We start from the raw sequence: 15831 nt of genomic DNA, 5'->3' as shown, positions 1-15831 counted from the left end.
CTACATAAAGCTGTGAAAAACAGACACCATATCTTTCGAATCAATACGCAAAGATCTTATATCAACCAAATTGTTCTGTCAGACATTTCGAATAACCGGTGGACAGACGTTATATTTCACCAAATTCTATAAAACCAAGGACTATTCATCGACGGTTTCTCATTTCTCTTCTTCCCACATTCTAAATTTCTATTCTAAACTAGAGTCTTTAAACTAAGCGGAGTGAAGAAGGTGATGGAAGATAACGACGGAATCCGGCGGCCTAATTGCCGTCTGCCGGAACGCCTTTTCGCTTTCGGTGAAGAACCCACCGGCGTAAGGGTCACTCCCTATCACAAAGCAGGCGCAATTAGGAGTATACTTGACGCTCTCGATCCTGAGGAAATCGAGCACATCAGGGCTTCTCCCTTCTCCAGATTAATTGAGATCGCCGATAAACCAAGTTTCTCCGGCAGGTTTGGTCGATATATTATATCGAGACAACTCAAAGTGTTTAAGAAGCATGAGGCTTGGTTCCTCTTCGCCGGTAAACCGATTAGGTTTTCAATTAGGGAGTTTGCTCTGGTGACCGGGCTGAACTGTAGCAAATTTCCGAAACGATGCAAGAGGAAAGCGAAGAACTTCATGGAAGATGTTGGGGAGAAACCATATTGGGGCGAACTGTTTGGATCGCTAAAAGAGGTACCCGTATCATCTGTTGTTAAGATGTTGGGGAAGAAAACAGTGGTTGACAGAGAGACAAGGTTGAAGTATGCATATCTCTCCTTACTCTCTTCTGTTATTCTACCAACCACACATTCACCTCGGATATCACAAGAAGCCGCAGAGATGATCAAGGATTTTGATGCGTTTTTTGCTTATCCGTGGGGGAGGGTCTCATTCGAGATGTTAATGAGTAGCATAAAGGAGAGAAAGGAAGTCGCTCTCTATCAGAACACGATTGCTCTTAAGGGATTTGTGCTTGCTCTTCAACTGGTAATTGTTGAATGTGTGCCTGCGCTAACCGAAGTTGTGCAGGATGGAAGTTCTTCTGGATCAGACGGTGAGGCAGGGGGTGATGATGATCCGTTACAGCTTGACAAAGACGGGAGGAAAAATATCAGTCCTGGTCACGCACGCGACACGGATGCTGCAGGGAAGGTAATGAGTTATGAGACAATGAAATTGAATTACTTTGTATTTTTGATGTTCTGTTTTCAACATTAATATCACGCACGCGACACTGATATACTCTAATTTTGATGTTCTGTTTTCAACATTAATAAAATTGAATTACTATGTAGTACTGTATAATGAACGATGATGTTTTCACGAATGCAGGCATTAGTTGAGTCCATTATGCTAGATGGGAATGGGGAGATAACCCTCGCTGCAGATTACCAATGGTCAGATGACGAAGAGGATGATGCCGTCTCTAATATGGTGGGTCTAGTCGAGCAGCGATTTGGTTTCAGAAATGATTGTTTTGTTGGTGGGGCAACAAAAGAGGATGTCACGCGGCTGCGTCAAGAGTCAAAAGCTGAAATGCTAAACCGAAAGACTGTGAAATCCAAGGCGGGTACATCTTCTCAGGTCCAAGATGGCGTTGACTTAGATCTCTTGGCCTCGATGGTAAGAGATAAACTTAAGGACGACTTCCAACTCTTACATGGGAGCGTAGCAAACGTTCAGGAATCAGCAAATGACTTTACCGAAACAATTCTTGTCAATATCAACGACGTCTTTGGAATCGTACAAGATACTGCTCGCCAGATAAAAACGATGTCTGAAGAGATGCGTAGGTTGTCGGCCACATTACCTGTTCCTCCTGTGCAGAGCCAAGTCCCCCGTCCCACAGTTGTGAATGCGGGGACTCAAACAATGACTGACTCCACTTCTATTATTTCAGATGCAATCATGTTTGCTAACCGGTCTTCTACTCTTCCTACTGCGGTAAACATCTTCTTATCCCGCTAAGTAAAATGATAACCATATAACAATTTCTGTGCACAGCTAACGTTTTTAAGGTACAGGAGCATAACATTGGTGAACCACCCAATACTCGTAACCTGTCATCAAATGTTCCTACAGATGTATGAATTATATTAACCGGAAAATCCAAATGTTATACATTTAACAGACTTATTGTACTGATAACTTTTACTTCTTAACAGGTCCCTCAAGTTGTGGAGGACACTAACACATCTGTCAATCAGTTGATTAACAAAACTGGCCTAGAGGACCGCCATGCAGAACAGTGTGTACATCCATGCGATGAGTCTGACCGCTTACGTCCTGCAAACACAGACAAAGAACAGGAATCTGTAAGTTGAATCGTTAACATTTTTTTGTTTCACTAACCAACTCAATCTCAATTTTTGGCATCTCTGCCACCTTCTTAATCGATGCAGAATCTTGATCCATCATTGCTTTTCCCCAACCCAACATTCTCTCTTGGCCTTACGCAAGAGGCTCGTGTGTATCCTTCTACCAACGCCAATGTTTCAGTCCACAATGAGGAGGATCTTTGTCATGAAGACAATGTAGATGCAACACTCGGAGAAGCTGGAAATGTGTGTAGGAAAAGCAAAAGACAAAAGGTGCCAACGAAGTTGCTCATGGGGGAATACGAATGTGATAAAGGGTTTCAGATCCGTGCTACAAAGGCTGTTGTTGATTGCATCTACGAGGGAGGGAATGTTGATTACAAGGCAAAGTTTACTGCTTTACTGGAGAAAATGAATACCCCATTGTAAGTAAAACAGTAAGAGATAGATAGCTAATGATAAACTTGGCCTTCAAGTAAATAATTAGCCGGCTAATCATTTTAAACATTATTATTGGATAGTGATTTATGTATTGGGAGTGGACACATTCAGAGCTCCGATCTGTACGACATTGTTCAGCGCGCAACTCAAGTATCTGCTAAGGTATGTTAATTGGGAATGATAAGTCTCCAACCTTTTCAGATTTATTACTTACATATGACTCAATTTTTTTTCTGAAACCAGCTGGTGGATGTTCTTATGTTCCACACAAGTTCATTGTTTCACTCTCCATCATCTCACAAACAACAGTTCAGTTCTGTTTTTATGGACACACAGTTCGTGTCTCACTTCACCAAATTGTATACCAAGTTCTCAAAGGTGGCGAAGAAAGATAGCTACAAGTTTAGTAGTAATGTTGTTGACATGTTTCTGCAGCTTCCGGCTTCCGTTGATGCGGTTCGTTTCTATTTCCCATTCTATCTGGACAAGAAATACTGGGTTGGCATATGTGTCGATTGCACTACATGGAGCGTCACTGTCTTGGACTGCAACATTGAACTCAGGACAGAGTACATGATGAATAAAGAAGTAAGACCACTGGCTTTGATGTTTCCATACTTTCTGAAACAATTGGGGAGAGAAGTAGGATCGCGAGACTGCAAACCAATGGCAATAGATAGGCCCCGGAACATCCCCCAGCAAAAAGAAGTAACACACTCAGCTGTTTCATCTGTGATATTCATCCAAGCACATGCGGTGGGTGGGGTTGATGCTTGCAAATGCATTACGCCGGATGTCCTGGACAGTATGGTGGAGATGCTACTGGTGACTCTTTACGAAGCATCCGTTGGTCCCCTTTGATTCAATCCTGTTTTTACTTTCGTTTCCGTCAAACATTATTCCTTTCCTGTGTTTTATTTAGAAAACTGCGTGTGTAACTCCACTTTATGTTGTTAAACAACTGTTTTATCACTTCAGAGTGTACTCATTTAATTTCTTCTTCATCCTCCAAACCATTATCTCAACATCATTACGGTTGAAAGCATTATGGTTGATGTAAATGTTCCAATTGTAACCGGTTACATTTGAACCGAGCCGGATAACAAAAGAGTTGGCTGGCCAACTCCATTACCCTATCATACATATGCAAAAGGACGTGGCCCAATATACATCAAAGAGAACCCAATATATAACCGAAATGAGTATACCCTAAAATCTACTGTAGTCATATTTTCATTACAAGTCTATAAAACTCAACGTTTTACCTAGTTACTAAAATAAAAAAATTTGCCGTTTTACCTGGGTTTCGAAAAACAAAAGCGGCGACAAGGGGAGGCAACCACAGAGCTTCAATTCAGGTTAGTCTTCTGTGTCCCCTATTCGGTTATATATAAATCAGGAAACCTCTCAAAATAGATCCCATTTACATTTTACCACCAAATTCCTCATTGTTGATTAACTCCTCTATTTCTTGGTTCTACTTGTCCAATCGTAGATTTCGGATATGGCAATGGAATTGGGACCGGGCATTCCTCGTATGTGCCCGTGCGGAGCACTGACTATTCTGTTGACATCGAAGACGAAGGAAAACCCAGGCCGTAGATTCTACAGATGTGGGGTTGTATTTGGGGAAAACCACCTTTTCAAGTGGGCAGACGAAGCCTTAGTGGAGGAGATAGAAGCATTGGCCGTGAAGCAGTCGACAATTGAGAATGAGATTAATGAAGTGAAGGACCTCATTCTTGACATGAAGAAAGACATTACTGAGATTGTTGAAGTTGTTGCGGCATTATCTACCAAGCTTAGGAAGTAGCCTCGTGATGGTTAAGTAGATGTATTGGGTTTCGTTTATTGTCCCTTAATGTATGTGACCATCAATCACTATGTGATGTAATATGTAAACATCTATGTATGCAAATGTATGAATGAACTTTTACTACTTTACTATCACTGTATCGTTTGTAAATGTTATGCATAATTATTCTGCTACTACTTTGTGTTAGGGTTGACATTGGGGGGTAGGGTTTACAATGGGGATTGGGTTTAGGGGTTTAGAATGGGTTTAGGGTATAGTGTTGAACATGGGGAATAGGGTTAACAGTATAGGGTTTATGTTGGGCTTTATGCTTGAATGGTTAAATTCAATATTAACCAGCTAATAATTCCTATATATAGCTATATATTTAATTAACCGGCTAATACATGGCCAATGCCGACATTAAAAGTTTTTACAAGTAAGCTGAGAATGTGTGTATAGGGTTTTATGTTTAGGGGTTAGCGTTTAGGGATTCGGGTTTAGGCTTCAAATTGGGGTTACGATTTACATTGGGATTAGTGTATAAATTGTGGTTTGGGTTTATGGATCTGCCATGGGATTAGGGTTTAGTGTTTAACATGGGAGTAGCGTTTAGGGATTCGGGTTTAGGCTTCAAATTGGGGTTACAATTTACATTGGGATTAGTGTTTAAATTGTGGTTTGGGTTTAGGGTTTAGTGATGTGCTTGTGTTCAGTGTTTAGTCTTCAAGATGGGGATTAGGTTAGGGGTTAGGGTTGAATTTTTAAATTCAATATTAACCAGCTAATAAGTCGTAAACATATCTATAGATTTAATTAACCGGGTAATAGATTTTAATGGCCGACATTAAAACTTTTTATTCGTAAGATGATAAAAGTTTTAATTCGTAAGATGATAAAAGTTTTTGTTCGTAAGATGATAAAAGTTTTTACAAGTAAGCTGAGAATGTGTGTATAGGGATGTGTTTGGGTTTACTATATAGGGTTTTGGGTTTAGGGATTCGGGTTTAGGCTTCAAATTGGGGTTAAGATTACATTGGGATTAGTGTTTAAATTGTGGTTTGGGTTTAGAGATCTGCAATGGGTTTAGGGTTTAGTGTTTAACATGGGAGTATGGTTTAGGGTTTAGGGATTTGTTTGGGTTTAGGGTTTAGTCTTCAGGATGGGGATTAGGTTAGGGTTTAGGGTTAAATGGTTAAATGCAATATTAACCAGCTAATAAGTCGTAGACATATCTATAGATTTAATGAACCGGCTAATAGATTTTAATGGCCGACATTAAAACTTTATATTCGTTAGATGATAAAAGTATTTATTCGAAAGATGATACAAGTAAGCTGAGAATGTGTGTATAGGGATGTGTTTGGGTTTACTATATAGGGTTTTGGGTTTAGGGATTCGGGTTTAGGCTTCAAATTGGGGTTAAGATTACATTGGGATTAGTGTTTAAATTGTGGTTTGGGTTTAGAGATCTGCAATGGGTTTAGGGTTTAGTGTTTAACATGGGAGTATGGTTTAGGGTTTAGTGATTTGTTTGGGTTTAGGGTTTAGTCTTCAGGATGGGGATTAGGTTAGGGTTTAGGGTTAAATGGTTAAATGCAATATTAACCAGCTAATAAGTCGTAGACATATCTATAGATTTAATGAACCGGCTAATAGATTTTAATGGCCGACATTAAAACTTTATATTCGTTAGATGATAAAAGTATTTATTCGAAAGATGATATACGTTTTTTTAAGTAAACTAAGAATGTGTCTATAGGGAAGTGTTTGAGTATACTGTATAGGGTTTTGTGTTTAGGGTTTAGCGTTTAGGGTTTAGGGTTTAGGCTTCACATTGGGGTTACGATTTTCATTGGGATTAATGTTTAAATTGTGGTTTGGGTTTAGGGATCTGCAATGGGTTTAGGATTTAGTGTTTAACATGGGAGTAGGGTTTAGGGTTTAGTGATGTGTTTTGGTTTAGAGTATAGTCTTGAGGATGGGGATTAGGTTAATATTAACCAGCTAATACGTCCTAGACATATCTATAGATTTAATTAACCGGCTAATAGATTTTCATGGCCGACATTAAAATTTTTTATTCGAAGATGATAATGTGTGTATAGGGATGTGTTTGGAAATACAGTATAGGGTTTAGAGTTTAGGGATTAGGTTTTAGTGTTAATGTTTTAGGGTTTTGAGTTTAGGGTTTAGTGATTAGGATTTAGTGTTTAAATATGGGGTTGGGTTTAGGGGTCCTTAATGGCTTTAGGGTATAGTGTTCAACATCGGAGCAGGGGTGACAGTAAAGAGCTTAGTGTGTTGCATTTCATGTTTAACAATAAATATTAACCAGCGAATAATTCGTATATATAGAGACGTGTTTATATTAACCGGGTAATAGTTGATGATGGCCTTTTTAATAATATCTTACAGTTAAACTGATAATATGGGTTGAGTGATGTCTTTTGGTTTAGGGTTAAGTATTATATTGTAGGGTTTACGGTTTAAGGGTTGGTGTATAGGGTTTAGGGTTTAGGGTTTAGGGTTTGAATTTTAGTTTTACCATTCTTCATCTCGAAGAATTATTTACCAGTTAATTAAAGATCATACACAATTTTCATTAAGTTTAGCTGGCTACATTAGTTTCGTAACCGGGAAACAAAATCAGATACCGTCCAACAGCAATAACATAATTTTTATATAATGAAGAGACCTTTTTATTTAGCATCACATAGCGTTTATCCAACTCCCCTACATACCACATATGGTGTTTGCGTAGATATATGATAAAAATATTAAACATTAAGGATAATTATTGAGCTAAACCATCTGCTTCCCCCAACCATCCAGTACAAGTCCACCCATCGCCAAAAGGTCTCTCCATGTTACTTCCGTATTTGGTACTATCTATATTGGGTTCTTGCAAGTGGCTTTGTTGTGTCCAATGCCCTTGCACCTGCTGCATGCGATCCTTCGGCGGACGCATTTAACCTGTTTGCATATTCAAATGTAGATGTCTTAGGAGTATATTACGATCTCCTATACATATATGGTGAAGATAAGTAGATAGTAAGACTTACACGTTTTTCTCCTCTTGAAAAGTATCTGCTCTTCTTGGGTCTTCCAGGTGGGCGTCTTGTTGCAGGGGGAGTGAGGTTGAGGTCAGTAATAATGGATGGAATTTGTATTCCCCCAGTTGAACCTGTCTCCGGTACAATTGTTCCTTCATATGCACGCTTCAATGCATCAAGCTTGTATGGATCAATAACAAGGTCGTTCACACTTAACTTTGCTTTCAGGGCCGCAGCAATGGCGTGAGAGCATGGAATAGCTAGCATCTGAAACTCAAAACAGCTGCAAGTTCTTGTGGATAGGTTTACATGGAAGCTTGCTCCTGTCTTGTTGCGGATTTCGTACTCCATCTCAGCTATGTCCAGGACTTCATACCCCCCTGTCATCTCGAAGTTGTTTGTGAGGATTCTTTCAATTCGCGGGGTGAGAACTCCATCAGATCTGGATGCCAGCTCCCGCCTCTTAGCAAACCATGTCATCATCTTCTCACGTATGAAGTCAATGAGTTGGACAATGGGAAACTCCCTAGCCTTGCACAACACAGAATTCCATGATTCAGCCAGGTTGCTGGTCATAACATTGTACCGGTTTCCAGGAAAATGGGACCGCGCCCAATGTTCAAAGCCAATCTCAATTAGGTAAGCTGCACAAGAAGGATCCATGGCTTTAATCTCGTTGAACGTCAAGTAGAAATCGTTCAACCTATAAGCCCTTGCTGCCTTTGCAACTAGATATCCCAAATGCCTCTCTTTGAAATTGGACCTTATGTTTCTCTTAAGATGGACCACACATATGCAGTGTCCCGCACTTGGAAACACCTGAAAATGTAACAGTTGTTCTTATTTCCGGTAACATAATTGAATAGCCTATGAATTCAATATATATCCGACAAATAACATTCACAGTATTGCTAAATTCTTATGTTAACAAGCAGCATGATAGACAATTACATATTTGTTTTGCTGATTGAGCTTGGTGATATCTATGTAGATTACCCTGTTAATTAAACGATTAACCTCCCAATTTAATAGCTAGCCGGTTAATAACATTTACAGTATGGCTAAAATAATACATAACAGGCTAAATGAAATACACTTACATGTTGGAAAAGTTTACTGACCTTGCTGATAGCTTTGTATATTGAAGGATGTCGGTCGGATACCACGACCAATCCAGTCTCATTAGCCACAAACTTTGAAAGGTTTTCAAAAAACCACTCCCAGGACTTGTCATTCTCGCTATCAACAATGGCGATGGCCAAGGGGTAGATTTGATAGTTCCCATCTTGGGCGGATGCGGTTAGCAGACATCCGGCATATCTTCCTTTTAGATGAGTCCCATCAACGACTATGACCTTTCTCATAGCTTTGTAGCCTTCAATGGATGCTCCTAATGCGAGGAACATATACTTGAATCGGTTAACTCCTTGCTCTGTGGGCTCTGTGTGCAAGTTTGCTAACGATCCTGGATTTGCTATGACTAGGTTATTGAGATAAGCCGGAAGCTTTATGTAAGAATCATTACATGTTCTGTGGCCATTATCCAAAGCCATATCCCTCGACTTCCACGCTTTCCAGTAAGAAATAGAGACATCATGGTCACCGCGCATCATCCTTCTTATCTCGCTAGGCCTTGGCCCGATACCATTTCCAGCATATTTAGTTTTCATAAGTTCTCCAATGACTGCCGATGTTGCTTGGCTTTGGTAACCACCACGTTCAGCAATTGAACATGTGTGAGCCTTGACGAGTTTCCTAACCTCAAAGATCTCTGATTCCTTTAGTCTGATCGCATACAGACGCCATTGGCAGGATGAGCTGACACATTTCAAGACCATCATGGTTGGATCAGACTTTGCCCTTCGGTACGAAAACTTATTGGCTATTGCGAACATTGCCATATGGTGCTTGAAAGCATCACGGTTAGGGAACATCATTCCAACCTCTAGTTCAACTCCATAATCACCCAGCTCACCTGCTTCAATTAAAGGAAATTGTTACATTGACAAAAAATATTCAAATGCAATAGGTATACATTTTAGTGGCTCACCAAGCTATCCTAATACCATTTCCAGCAAATCCACTTTACTAGAAGTAATTATTACCAATGCTGGTTTCACCTAAATTATTTGAAAAACCGTAAAAATTATTGAACATACACATGACTGTAAGTTAGACGGTTACAAATCAATATGGTACATATTCAATTCTCGAATAATTCATTGATGTGAAATAAAAGAGTAGAGGTAACAATTCCTTTCTTATGTAAGATACTTGGTTCTAAAATGTTTGGTTATGTTTTGGAATTATCTAAACATTGTAATGAAACATCAAGACAAATGAAATAGCCGAGTAACAATAATTTTTTAACATACATGGCACATAACCATGAAAATTTTGTTTGTTACCACAGATGATTACAACATTTATCAGACACAGAAAAAAAACTTCCCAACCCCTAATGACGGACCCTTAAAGCCGCCTACAGGCCGAGTTTAAAACACCACTTCAATCAACCCATTTAAACCAACCGATTCGTCCACGGTTAAAGACAAGTGTAACCCAAAAACCAACAACAAAAGGTTATACTTCTTGTTAACCGTCCAAACTACTTACAATACCCGCTTCATAATATACTACCTGCCATACTACCATATTAGACATTGAAGTTGTTGATCTTTTCAAATCAGTACCCACCCTCCTTGTCGCTCTCCTCCGACGAAGTGTTGTCCACATAAGCAGTAGGCGGTGGTGGAACACCAGACTCCTCTTGGCCGCATGCCAAAGTGAGCGTCAGTGATGGCCCAGGAAGAGAGTTGTTGACCTCCTCAGTTGTTTTTCCAAGAACTGCCTCTATACCATCACCTCCGTTTCCTAAGAAATTTGAAAACAATGTTATATTGAGATGCTCCTATTATTCACTACAATATTGAACAAATTGTTGTAAACATTTATACCTTCATTTCCGATCTCAGTTTCCACACCCTTTGCTCCTAACTGATTGCAAACGATTGCAGTTGACCCAGTTGATGATTCCCCTTGAGTGAGGCCAACTTCGGTTCCGTGGCTGTTGTTAGTGAGGAGGTAAACGCCTTCCAAGGACTGGTAATTTTCATCTATGATCTCGTTCCAGAACGCGGAGTCAGCTGTCACAAGGCGACCATCCCTTTGAGCGTTGTAGAACTCAGGATAGTCCAGCATATCCATCCCAACATCCCAAAACACGGACGGTGCTTGTGCAGGGGGTATTTCAGCGAGGGGCTGGGGCTGGAAAGGAACAATAGCACCTGCTGTGTGAAACATAGAGGCTTGTAAACAATTTACTTTCAAAGTGAACCATTCATAGTAGCCGGCTAAATATACAACCTTTCAGGAAAAGTGAATCTTTAACCGGTCATTGTCTGAAACATACCTCTGGTTCCTCCTAGGGTTCCATTAGGTGTCCTAGCCATCTGCGAAGCTTCCACCATCTCATCGTCATCATCATCGAGTTGAATGATCTCAACTCCTTGGACCACGCCGGTTGAGTTTTGGGTTCCTAAAACTCTGTCAGCATAACTCATCTCAAGCGCAACGCGGTGGAGGATAAGCATCTCTTGCTCTCCAAAGATCTCAGTCATGACCTGAAGACTGGTCAGAAGCCTTTCTCCCCTCACCAACCCTGAAATGAATAACCAAAATATTAGTATCATATAAAGACGGTTCGGATGTAATTACAACACCCTATATTTTAGATAACTCACCGTCATATCTTGCTCTAGCTGCTTCATCCTGACCACCGCCGACGGAGTAGGTTGAAGAACCTATCTTGAAATCAGAACGCGACAGGAAGTGGAACTCAGCCACTTTCTTTGCTCCAAAGGTAACAAGCAGAGTGATATCCGCAGGTGGAGGCCTCCGAATGAGTAACCGGACAAGGTCAGATGTCGAAGTTAGGGTTATCGGGGGTGATGGTCCGCTTGGGAACATCATCCAATCCGGCATCCCATATGTGATCAGAACTGGAGTCTCCGAGCCAAGCATGTAGTTTTCCCTGATTGTAGCATCGATTTCTTCAAGGGTTTCTGGAGAATCCATGAACGTGGTGAAGCCATAGTCTTGATGGTTTGGAAGAAAGTGCCACTGCTCTTCACCATTCTTCTTCCAATCTCCATGCCATATGCGAAACACACGACCCATCCTAAGATACAGAAAGCAAACAAAATATAAGATTCAATCCATTGATTCAATCATTTGAAATACACAGAGTTAATGCACGACAAATTAAATACACGGTTAAACATTTATAGCATCACAATCATTGGGATAGATCCATCACCTTGCTTTAAACGGTTTGCAGAATCAACTTCGACAAATAACCTTCACTGAACTCCACTGCTTTTTGGTTAAACTTGAGTGAAGCTGTAAGTGTTTTATATAGCAGAGCAAAGATTTTCCTAGATCTTCTCGTCCAAAGATCAGAGGGAAATCTTTTCCAAGATTTCGTGTACTGCTCCGCCGTATGCGTCAGAGTTATCTCTAAACTACTGTATTCTTTTCGTTTATCGATGCAATCTAATCTAGTGTAAACTAAATCTACTTGTTATCTTGCCAAATCAAACCAAATATCTTCTGTCAGACCTAAAACCCTACGAAGCTACAGGCGCGCGAGGGAATGGTGAAGCGTCAGGGGTATTGGCGTCATTTTACCTCCGCTTTTGGTAGCGCGTCGGTTCAATTTCTGGTTCTTTGGTATGCTCCTAATATACCAATCTTCTATGGTTTTTGACCTAAATTACTCTTCCTCTTATGTATTTTTTATGTAAATATAGAAAAGGAAGGAAATAATGAAAAGCCTATTAACTTGTAGCTCAAAACTGAAAGCCCATTTACATTAACTCTTGATTAGACCACCAATGGACATTTATTAAACATTTGCTACAAATCAATTTCCTAACCTTTTGATTTTTTTTTCTTTTTTTGCAGATTCTTTTTAATTTTATATATTATTGCCAACAACAACAAGAGTAAAACAAAATCTTCAAAATGAACATCTATATCAAGAAATTATTAATTAAAATCTTTATCTGGCTTGTACAATAGTTATAATCGCTTACACCCCAAAGGAAAAAAAAAACTATTACCAATTCTTTGATTTTACTCAATAGTTATAATCGTTTTCAAGTATTTTATTTTCTAATGGTATGAGTTATAACAACCGACCAAGAACACCAACTATTAACTGCATGAGTGTGAATGTATATTTAATTTTTTCACCAAACTATCTCTTGCTTTTAGTGGTTATGATTGATTAACTATTCATGATTTTATGATCTTGTTGTTGCATGATATATATGCATAATGTGCGAGATCAGTTTACTGTTTAGAGTTTATAAAACTGAATATATTGTTAAAATGCCGTGTTTCTTCTGGATTAATCGATGTGTTAACTGTTAAGCAATCAAACGTTAATATATTATACGACAAATTGTATTTACTTGAGTAACTCGCAACTAACATCAGCAGATATACAGCATCAGAAAATCATATCAAAACGATATCATATGATCATAAAGAAAACTATATCTTGATTCACCAAGAAGTGACAATCCCATAACCGACAAAAAACAAGAAGCAAATAGAGAAGCGATGTTGCTTCAACTTGCAAGAAACTATAGATAAGACATTTGTATAGTTTTCAATTCGATATACAAACAAAACATTTCAACAGTTCAAAAAAAAAACAAAGCATTTCAACGTAAACATACGTATCAAAAAAACTTGTGACAAAATTTCCATGTGGGCCATGGAAATCTTAAGGCATAGAGAAGGGATTTTTTGTCCAAACAAAGCAAATCCAATGACTTATTACTTTAGGGTTGGACCCACAAAGAAGATTTCATGTCTCACTTTCTCTTCTTCTTCTATATAAACAAACCCACTGATTATTCTCTAAAGTCTTCTTCTCCTCTTGATCATTTTACTTTCAAGTCTCAAAAAACTGTTTCTTCTAAATGAGACGAAAGGGTCACAGTCACGGAGCAGTGTCGCCTTGTGCTGCTTGTAAGCTTCTCCGGCGAAAATGTGTGAAAGACTGCGTCTTTGCTCCATATTTCCCGGCTAAAGAGCCTTACAAGTTTGCCATTGTCCACAAGATTTTCGGTGCTAGTAATGTCAATAAGATGTTGCAGGTGAAACTTCACTTCTCTATCTTGTTATTTTTGCTGTTATACTTACATTTATGACCGGATATAAAACTATGAAACATAATTATATTAAGAAGAAAAACAGGAGTGTGTAAACATGTATATATAAACAAACTGTTTGACCCCCTTCTTGCCGCAGTTGTGTCATTATGTGAGTTTAAGTGACTATTTTATAGTGTGTAAGCTGCAGAGGAAAAACAGTATAGTAATTTCATGAAAATGTATATTTTAGATTACTTTGGATGATTATCATTCATGCTTATTAAGTTCTTCAATTAGTTTAAAATTCTTAAAAATTAACGTTTGAATTAGTTGTAAATTAAATAATTTGTATATGTTTTGGATCTTGTCAATGTCATATGCTTTTCTGTAATTATTTTATATTTGGAAAGTATCTAAACCGCGTGTAAGAATAGTGTAGGAAGTCACTTTCTAGTTTATATCAAAAGTCTATATTGCATGTCACGTTAAAAGGCAGAATCATGCATTATTTCTTCTTAATTTGTTATCTTATGACTAATTTATAAAGCGGTGAATAATTTATGCCTGTATAAAAGCGACTGCTTACTATTTTCTACTGTCAATATATATGTCATTTGAAAAATCATTACAAACAAACAGAAAACGCATCATATGTTTCAAACCATATTTTTCAAATATATATCATTACATAAAAGACATCATGTCGTAGTAACAACAGCATCTGATTCATCTTTGAAATTTCTAAACATAATTTTTTTTATCTGAGCAAGAGCAAAACCCTAAAACTACATAGTTTTCTCCGTGTATCTCTGCATAATTGCGCGAGTTTTACGAAACGTTATGGAAATGCAAATTCTTTTTTGAATGAATGTTAAATTTGTTCACATCAAAAAAAAAAAAATAATGCATTTTTGTCTGAAAAAAATGGAAACTAGACTCAAGATGACCGGGAAATTTACTAAACATCCTACGATAACTCATTATAAACTACATACAAGCCATTAACGAATAAATTAAATATTATTAATATCCTAAGTAACTAGATCCATTTCAATTGTTGTAGGTGCTGTCCGAGAACCACCGGAGCGACGCCGTGAATTCGATTGTGTACGAGGCCAACGCGAGGGTGCAGGATCCTGTGTACGGATGTGTAGGAATAATATCTTCGTTGCAGAGACAACTCGAGACTCTCCAAACTCAGCTCGCTTTTGCTCAGGCCGAACTGGTTCATATGAAGACGCTCCACCGTATTGAGTCTATTGACACTAAACCGCCGCCCTACATGGCGAGTGGCATTAGTCTTCCGGCGAACAAAGACTTATCTAATGACGTCGACATGGTCGACATGGCCTTTGTGTACGAGAATGGTGCCGGAGAGTCCCTTTGGTTGTGCTAGCTTTAGCCTGATCTTATCCTTGCAATGGTTTTTTCAAAAAAAATGATAAGATTATATCCTATATAGCTTGTATAACTAAAGTAAATCAAAGTAGCAAGTAGCAACTAAAGAATTAAGATTATAAACTTTATTTATGTGTGCCTTCTTTTGGGGATTTTATTTTCCTTAGTTAATGTTGGGAAAGTAAAAAAAGAAAAAGATAAGATAAGAGGCATATCGATGTAATACTATGTCTCTTTATATAAAATAAATAATGTCCCATATTAATAATATACATTTATATGAAATAGTGTTGCATGTACATCGTATGATTTCTAAATCTGAAAGAACATTATGCTACTTACTGTTGGAATTCTATATATATGTTTACTCGACCATCACTGTGATGATTTATAGGCTATATTAGTATATACCATATCTAATCTTTTATTTAAATCTAAACTATTAAAGGTGAAGTACAAATAATATTAACCCCTAACTTTTGCACAATATTTACCAATATATGCCACTGGCATTAAAACTCAACGTTTTGGTTAATTACTAAACCGAGAATCACGTATTTAATCTAACTGATCGTTAATGTCTTTTTCAATCCATCGTTAATGTCATTTTCCTTATTTAACATCACAAAATAAATGCCCATTCCATGCTTATTCTTAAACCAGCAAGA

The 15831-nt window shown here is 38.3% G+C and overlaps 3 protein-coding genes across 3 annotated transcripts; all 3 read left to right on the top strand.

Annotated features, from left to right (window-relative positions):
• The first annotated feature begins 234 nt into the window (after nucleotides 1–234).
• On the top strand, nucleotides 235–3608 carry LOC108824792 (uncharacterized). Its single transcript, XM_056989370.1, has 7 exons — nucleotides 235–1140; nucleotides 1321–1932; nucleotides 1993–2043; nucleotides 2154–2303; nucleotides 2391–2731; nucleotides 2846–2909; nucleotides 2991–3608. The coding sequence occupies exons 1-7, from the start codon at nucleotides 235–237 to the stop codon at nucleotides 3606–3608; spliced, it is 2742 nt and encodes a 913-aa protein (XP_056845350.1).
• A 643-nt stretch (nucleotides 3609–4251) lies between these two features.
• Nucleotides 4252–4560, top strand: LOC130496830 (uncharacterized protein At4g04775-like). Its single transcript, XM_056989368.1, has one exon. The coding sequence runs from the start codon at nucleotides 4252–4254 to the stop codon at nucleotides 4558–4560; it is 309 nt and encodes a 102-aa protein (XP_056845348.1).
• Nucleotides 4561–13528: 8968 nt separating this feature from the next.
• LOC108834778 (LOB domain-containing protein 3) lies at nucleotides 13529–15306 on the top strand. The gene is made up of 2 exons (XM_057008345.1): nucleotides 13529–13768; nucleotides 14829–15306. The coding sequence occupies exons 1-2, from the start codon at nucleotides 13592–13594 to the stop codon at nucleotides 15159–15161; spliced, it is 510 nt and encodes a 169-aa protein (XP_056864325.1). The 5' UTR covers nucleotides 13529–13591; the 3' UTR covers nucleotides 15162–15306.
• The last annotated feature ends 525 nt before the right edge of the window (nucleotides 15307–15831 follow it).

The sequence above is a fragment of the Raphanus sativus genome, chromosome 1 (assembly GCF_000801105.2).
Source record: "Raphanus sativus cultivar WK10039 chromosome 1, ASM80110v3, whole genome shotgun sequence".
Taxonomy (NCBI): Eukaryota; Viridiplantae; Streptophyta; class Magnoliopsida; order Brassicales; family Brassicaceae; genus Raphanus; species Raphanus sativus.
The sequence above is the reverse complement of the archived record's forward strand: the minus strand, read 5'-3'. Positions and strand labels throughout refer to the sequence as shown.

Coding starts and splice junctions, on each gene's coding strand:
- LOC108824792 (XM_056989370.1), top strand. CDS start 235: ATGGAAGATAACGACGGAATCCGGCGGCCTAATTGCCGTCTGCCGGAA. Junction 2,044..2,153: donor TGGTGAACCACCCAATACTC/GTAACCTGTCAT, acceptor ACTTCTTAACAG/GTCCCTCAAGTTGTGGAGGA. Junction 2,732..2,845: donor GAGAAAATGAATACCCCATT/GTAAGTAAAACA, acceptor ATGTATTGGGAG/TGGACACATTCAGAGCTCCG.
- LOC130496830 (XM_056989368.1), top strand. CDS start 4,252: ATGGCAATGGAATTGGGACCGGGCATTCCTCGTATGTGCCCGTGCGGA.
- LOC108834778 (XM_057008345.1), top strand. CDS start 13,592: ATGAGACGAAAGGGTCACAGTCACGGAGCAGTGTCGCCTTGTGCTGCT. Junction 13,769..14,828: donor ATGTCAATAAGATGTTGCAG/GTGAAACTTCAC, acceptor CAATTGTTGTAG/GTGCTGTCCGAGAACCACCG.